General features: G+C 42.7%; 1 protein-coding gene across 3 annotated transcripts in view; it reads right to left on the bottom strand.

Moving 5' to 3' along the window:
• Positions 1-701: 701 nt before the first annotated feature.
• The window catches only part of ppp1r13l (protein phosphatase 1, regulatory subunit 13 like), a 52,494-nt gene continuing 45,526 nt past the window's right edge, over positions 702-7,669 (bottom strand). For 2 of the 3 annotated variants that reach the window (XM_039780638.1, XM_039780646.1), the window contains exons 11-13: positions 5,960-6,126; positions 3,612-3,805; positions 702-2,509 (exon numbers count right to left, since the gene is read on the bottom strand). In XM_039780638.1, the coding sequence (XP_039636572.1) occupies positions 2,474-2,509; positions 3,612-3,805; positions 5,960-6,126 (397 nt within the window). In that variant the 3' untranslated portion in view covers positions 702-2,473. The remainder of the gene's footprint in view (positions 2,510-3,611; positions 3,806-5,959; positions 6,127-7,669) is intronic. The other variant, XR_005636766.1, reaches the window with a different exon arrangement.

Raw genomic sequence — 7,669 nt, 5'->3', positions numbered from 1 at the left:
CAGTCCTCATCATCTGAATTATTCAACAGAAAACCTGAACACACTGCATTAGCTCATCAGTACATGGGAGGACATTGTGTATGTGTCTCAGCGCATGTCATCATCATCATCCTCATCATATGATTTCATAATCTAAATACAATTTAACATAAAGAAAAACATGAAACAGCAGTCAGCTTCAAACACTATTGACACTCATCTTCCTCAGGGTTAGGGGTTGTGATGAAGCATACAGGTGTTGGGGTTTACCAGTGGGGTAGAGGTAGTCTGCAGATCAAAAGACTTCAGTCAGGCTTAATTAAAACAATATTAATGAGTGTAGTTTTTTTTTTTTTTAATCACCCTTGTGCATAATAGTGCAGCTAATTGATTCATTAAGAATCACAGAAGTCGCTCGGGGGCAAAAGAAGAGGAGCGGGAGAAAGAACACGAGAATAAATATAACTTCAAAGAAGAAACAAAGTACTTACAAGGTTTACTATAATGCGCAGCACAGCAGACAAGATGAAGATAAATGGTCTTTTACTATATATGACTTTATATTTGCTGGTATTAACACAATGTAAATGTTCTGAATGAGTGCTGAATATGTAGTACCTGAGCAGACAGTGTCATCTGCTGTTCAGTAGAGGACATTTCACATTCCTTATTTTGAAGCCACAAACACACGACTGGAACAAACCATTTCAATGGAAACCAAATAATGTGTGACTCATGTATTTATTGAGTAAAATTGAATAAAACAAATGCATCGCCAAACAATCATTCTACCACTGGAAATACACACACACACATCCACAAAAACGACCACTTTCATTGTCGAGTTTGTCATAGACAAACGTTCTCTTCCAAAGACATTAATTTATAAAGGCAGCCATCGGCGTACATTTCATCCTACAGTTCCAGCGGCACCTGAGCAATCCTGGAAGTGGAACGTCGTAGATATAGACTACTATAGCATGTCCTACTTAAGTGGACCATGCTTTGACCCAAACTACATTTTTTTTTCTTCAATCTTAACTAATAGTACAGGCATTGTGTAACATGACCCCACACACATTGCAACAGAAACTCTTTCAACTGATCTAGTCTCATTAACTAGTCTCCTCTATAACATAAAACGTAATCAACTGGGGAAGGTTCATGATGAAAATATGTTCCCTATTCACCTTTAGTGTCTCTCCTTAACATGGGCTGCAATGGGAAATTGGCATCACAGATTTCAGTATTTTTCAATACTCTTCTTTCCACCACTTGGATCTTTTAGGATGTTTTATAGGTTATAGAGGAGACTTTTATGAGTGATGTCATCACCGCAGGACAGTCATCTTTTAAAGGCTATACTAGACTGCAACGTCCGCTGAAAAGACCGTCCTCTCACGGTGCTCTTTTACCCGGCTCACAGTCACCTTTTATCGGCTGAACTCAACTGAGATGGCTGCTGAAAGTAAAGGGGGAAAGCAGGCCAAACCACCGTGAGGCAAGGGAGGGGGGGGACTCAAAATGTTTTCAAACTCAAAATGCATATTATTTCCCCGTTTGCGTTTGAATTGTTTTTGTTATTTTAAGTATATATCATTATAGTATTTACAACACACAGCATGGTTTATTTATTTACCCTCAGATGGGGTAGGTCACCCACATCGTGCATAAAGACTAGAGCCAAGTAGAAACCAGCCAGATACAGTTAAGTTTCAATTGTGGCTGGTTAAAAATATTTAAAGTCTGCAGCCACATTGGCAGAATGTCTAACAACTTTGGTTTATAAAAATCACAGGCTCCATCACATAAACTATTTGCAAAAACAGTGATATGTACAAAGGGTATATTTTAGAAATATCATAAAAGAAATAAAAGCTCAATATCAACTCCTGACCACTCTCTTTCACTTTACACTCGGTATGTAGCAGCAGACAGCTCTGCTCCAGTAATGAGCGGGTTGATAATGCTCTGACGGAGGCGGCCCTTTTCTAAATTGAGCAATCATGGCTCGTGTTTGTTGACAGCATACAGTTACGTTGACCTCGTTGATGGGTGGACTGAACACAAACGGCCACTGTGAGCATTGGGGTTAGCAGCCGATGAGTCAGAAATGTCAGTGTGTGACTGGAACACAGCTGAGTAAAAAACAGCAGGGAATATGGCCCTTTTGTAACCTTTGGATAGACAGCCATAGCTTGACAGAAGAGGTTTAGCACAATACAGAGTTGTAGCTTTTACCAGAAAAACAAATCCTACAGCAGAGCCAGTACAAACGATGTCTTCTAGAAAGATTGTCAGTGAAACCCAAATGAATGCTGAGACTTCTCCTTGAACTCTCCTAGACTGACAGATCAAAACCATGTGTCATGTCCTGCAGCGTTGCAGCCTTTTCATACTACAGATGCAGTCCAGTGAAACAGCAGTTTGAAGCTGTAAAGCACAGTTCCTGAGCCAGTCCTCTGCACCAGTTTGACCATCATCAAGAGACCAATCAGCAGAGAGATTTGGGTCGAACCTTCGGGAAAAGCTGGGGGGAGAAAAAAAACAAAAAAAACCCATTAACATTCATGTTTATTTCTGCATTCAGGCAGTGGGAATAAGTGTCATTTTGAATGGGGTTAGTGTGTTTAGGCTGCGACGGGGTTTGCCACGGGGGGACACGCAAAAAAAATCTCGCTTTGCCAGACCTTCCTCCACAGCGCTGCGGAGGAGGGTCAGGCTAGTCCACACAGCATTCTGGGATGGGAGAAAAAACGTGATCTGGTTTATTGGCATTTCTTTAAACCAATCACAATCGTCTTGGGCGGGACTAAGCGCCAGATGGAGCCCCGGTGCAGCTGCGAAATAGCCTTGGGAAGGAACTTGTTTTGGTGGAACGTGTGTACGATTTAAAGGTTGTTTTCATTGTGCAACAGAAAACTGGACAGATAGTCTAGCTAGCTGTCTGGATTTACCCTGCAGAGATCTGAGGAGCAGTTAACCATAGTCCTCACAAATCCACCAGAGGTTAGAACGCCAACACAAAGGAAGCCCAAGGCAACGGATATCCGGCCTTAATGAGTGAAATCCGGTGGAATTTCCGTCGGCAACGGAGCAATCCCAGAAGTGGAACGTCGAGGATATAGACTAAGACCGACTCAACTTTTGGAGAAACGCAACCCGACGTCACGCTGCGGTGGCCAATCATGTAACAAGATCAGAGTAGTCAGTGTGTTTTGAGGCGGTGTGAGAGTCCCGTACAGGAAACAGGAATCATCACTTCCTCTATCGCTGCTAAGTTTTAATATACTATAAATGGTAAAAAAATGCCCAAGCACTGAACTGCCCGGGAGTTTGTGTAACAGCTGAATGTTTCCTGCAACAAAGAACTCGCTAAGTCTCACTCCTCTCTTTTCTTTCTCTCTCTCCCCTGTGAAATTAAGCTGCCTTCAAGTGTGATCGGAAAAGTCGAGATCTATAAACGATCTTGTGGACAACAGTAGTATTGAAATATAAAGTCTACTTGTGCTATATTGGGGGGTTAAAGAACACAACAGGACGTCACATACAGTAAATGGGCCGTTTGTTAATTGACACTCGCCCCCGCCGCACAACCCTGCAGGAATTCTTTGGCGAAATTGGTATCTTACTCCAAAGTAGTTGTTTGGAACGAAGCCCTCCCTGCCGCAGAGCGAGGCCCACCACCAGTCCGAGCCTTCAGCTTTCTGCAGGATGGTGACCATGTCTCCCTCTCTGAAGCTCAGCTCGTCGGCTGCCTGAGCCGGGTAGCTCCACAAAGCGTACAGCACCCCGCTGTTCTCCGTCCCCATGGCAACCTCCACACCTGGTGTTACAAACAAGACAGGAGAAATATTCAAGTTTAACACTCACAGTCCCAGAGAGGGATAGCTTAGATTAATGACCAAGTTTGGGTTTCAGGCAACCTGGTAAGTGACTAGAGTTAAAGGTCCCATGACATGGTGCTCTTTGGATGCTTTTATATAGACCTTAGTGGTCCCCTAATACTGTATCTGAAGTCTCTTTTATATAGACCTTAGTGGTCCCCTAATACTGTATCTGAAGTCTCTTTTATATAGACCTTAGTGGTCCCCTAATACTGTATCTGAAGTCTCTTTTATATAGGCCTTAGTGGTCCCCTAATACTGTATCTGAAGTCTCTTTCCCAAAATTCAGCCTTGGTGCAGAATTACAGCCACTAGAGCCAGTCCCACAATGAGCTTTCCTTAGCATGTGCCATTTCTTTGTCTATTGAGGAGGAGAGAGGGTGCGAGGTGGAGGGTGGGGGTGTGGCCTTGACCAACTGACACTTTGCTCGTTTGAAAGCCATGATGTCTCTCTCTCATGGGTGGGCCAAATTCTCTGGGTGGGCAAAGCAGAGAAAGGGGAGGTAACCTTGCTCCTTATGACCTCATCATTTTCATATTCTGTTTCTGTCGTCCAAACAGCGCTGTGAAGCTGCTGCACTCGTGCACCCAGTGTTTAGTGGCCCGGGTCGGGTTCATTTCCTACACTTATTTGACTTACATACACATCATCCACGGGATCACCTACGCATCACATGAGTCTGCCCACCCGACATTGCGTTTGTTCCTGGGGAGATGGATTCATGCGTTGAGCCTCCTGTGTGTCATGGATGTCGCAGCCTCAGCAACTACAGACTCACAGACACGAATGCATTTTTCCGTGCTGATCTTGTTGTTGCACAGTGAGTAGCCTAAGATATTTTATCTGTGGGAAATTAGCCGGGGTGCACACAATGTAGCTATATACAGAGTGGATTTTTCATTCATTTTACGCCCTCATGTTATTAAGTAGACTGCAAATGAAACAGTTAATAGCATTTCAGTTTGGGTTTTGGCCTTTCAATGTGAAACATTATCCATATAAATGTTAAAATAAACTTTTATGGTGTATCAGCGGATATAATTATGTTGATATCCATAATCATATTCATAGACAGTACGACATTAACCGAAGTGGAAACATTTGGTGAGTGTTGGCACTTTTCAGTTAGATTTTGCCACGTTACAGAGCCAGACAAGACATTCTCACGTCAATTTCATTTTTATACATCACACGTGTGTGTGTGTGTGTGTGTGTGTGTGTGTGTAAACCAGCATACCCAAGCTTTTTCGTGTGCACGCAGCGTTTATACATGAGGCCCCAGAATCCTATCTGTTCCTTTAAGTTACTTTGAATGACAATACTGGACAAGAGCCATACATGTAAACTTGAGTTTTACGATGGATATTTCAGCATCACCTACAAAATCCTGGTCCTCACCTATAAAGCCCTCCACCATCTGGCCCCCTCATACCTCACTGACCTCCTCTCCCCTTACCAACCCTCACGGTCCCTCAGATCCACCTCAGCCGATCTCCTCTCCATCCAAAAGTCCAACCTGCGCTGTTTTGGGGACAGAGCCTTCTCCAGAGCAGCTCCCAGGCTCTGGAACTCCCTCCCCCAAGAGATCCGCACCTCTGAGTCCCTCACCATCTTCCAGTCCCGCCTCAAGACCCATCTCTTCACCTCAGCCTACCCATAGTCCACCTGCCCCCCTCCCTTTTTCATCTGTATCTTGTTTTGTTCTACTTGTTTTGTTTGCTCGTTTTGTTTTGTTATGTTTTTATAATCTACCCTGCCCTGTAAAGCGACTTTGAGTCCATGAAAAGCGCTATATAAATTCAATTTATTATTATTATTATTATCATGAGCTACATCATGTGCATGTGCGTGAGTTAATGATGGAAGACTAAGCTCAAACCTGTCACATTTAACATTTAAAACAGCTAAAAGAGCAAAGGTCGGAGTAACTGTCAAATGGTGTCATTTTATGATTCATTCTATTATGTTTGACTTTTAGCATTTAATAGGACAGTGTCATAGGGTGTGTGTGTGTGTGTGTCTGTGTGTGTGTGTGTGTGTGTGTGTGTGTGTCTGTGTGTGGATGTGTGTGTGTGTGGGTGTAATGCCTCACCCCTAAGGAAGTTCTCACATTCCTCAAACCCGACAGCGTAAGGATCACACTTTTGGGAGGCGGTAGCGCCGTCGCTCTCCGTCATGGCCATGACAGCAGCTCCGTTCCTCACCAGAAACTCACACAGAGGACGGTCGTTACACGAGGCTGCACAATGCAGCGGCGTCCTGGGGGCCACGACAACAGCAGTTAACACATGCAGGAGTACCGACGATTTTTTATCACCATCGCAATATCAACTGCCGCAATAAACACATTGTGAAAGGCGAAAGACACTCAGAGATCTTTGTGAAAGAAAATATCACCAGGAAACAGCACTTTAAAATGTAACTGTCATTCTTTTTTAGTGCTGCCTTTTATATTACATTCAATGTTCAGATTGTTTACTAAAAGAATGTAAGAAATGATTTCCTTTCATCAACAAGCAATTTGTTGTGTTTTAGCAGAATACTGAAAGCAGCAGAAATGCAGAAGTGAGAACACTTTAATATATCTTTATTTATCGCAAGTAGTGTCATTATCATGATATTCAACAACGTTACTGCATATTATCCTCGTATCGTGCAGCCCTAATTAACGCCACAATGCCAGTAACAAAACCCTCATATTTGCCTAACTCAGTGGTTCCCAGATAGCGACGCTAAATATGAATACATAATGCATGGTTCTGCTGCACTGCTAGCAAAACATGGACAGGTCTGTGAAAGGACTGCCATGTTTAACGCAAAGCAGATGATGAAGCGACACCTAACGCCTCAACTACCAGAACAAAGTCAAGAAAATAGGTTGTGGTGACCACAATTCGATCTAAAAAATGAAAATATTATTACGATATTATCTACGAAACGGGGTTCCTGCGGAAAAAGTTTGGAAACCACTGGCTTAACTTAACATGGCACCATTTATGTACTGAATTACAAGATCCTTTACTAAAGTAATTTTCATTACACTACAAGTAAAAGCTCTGCATTCAAACCATTACTTAAGTAAACGTATCTAAGTATTATCAGCAAAATGTACTTAAAGTGCCCATATTATGAAAAAATCACTTTTTCTGGGATTTGGGGTGTTCTTTTGTGTCTCTGGTGCTTCCACACACATACAAACTTTGAAAAAATCCATCCATGCTGTTTTGAGTGAGATACGGTTTCTGAATGTGTCCTGCTTTCAGTCTCCTAGTGAGCTGTTCAAAATCGGCTCGGACTGTGATGTCACAGTCCGAAATGAGCTGGCTAACCACAACCGTTAGCTCGTTAGCATGCTAACCGTTAGCATTAGCTACGCGCATGGCTAACAACGCTAGCATGCTACGTCGTTCTCAATAGCAAAGCACTGCTACAACACACACAAGTTCACCATAATCTACAAAAGAACTACTTACATGTGCACCCTCATTTAGAAGTCTCCCAGCTAATCCTGCCTTGTAACTGACCAAAGTTGGAGAAACAGGCTTTCTTTTACTGTCTCTAGAGTTAGCTAGCTGACATGATCTACATCTGAACTACTGAGCATGTGCGAGTGCAGTCAAAGATAGTACAGAAGAAGAAGAAGAAAAGAGGTCTCACTCTGTAGCTAAAACAGAAACCAGGTGAAAAGGGGATCTGCAGCAGTGAGAGAGAGCTGTGCAGTACAACAAAAATATGGTGTTTTTTGAAAATTAAACCATGTAAACCTATTCTGGTACAACCTTAAAATACAGTTATGAACCTG

Source organism: Perca fluviatilis, chromosome 2 (genome assembly GCF_010015445.1).
Source record: "Perca fluviatilis chromosome 2, GENO_Pfluv_1.0, whole genome shotgun sequence".
Classification (NCBI taxonomy): Eukaryota; Metazoa; Chordata; class Actinopteri; order Perciformes; family Percidae; genus Perca; species Perca fluviatilis.
Note: the sequence above shows the minus strand (reverse complement) of the source record. Positions and strands in the feature narration are given on the sequence as shown.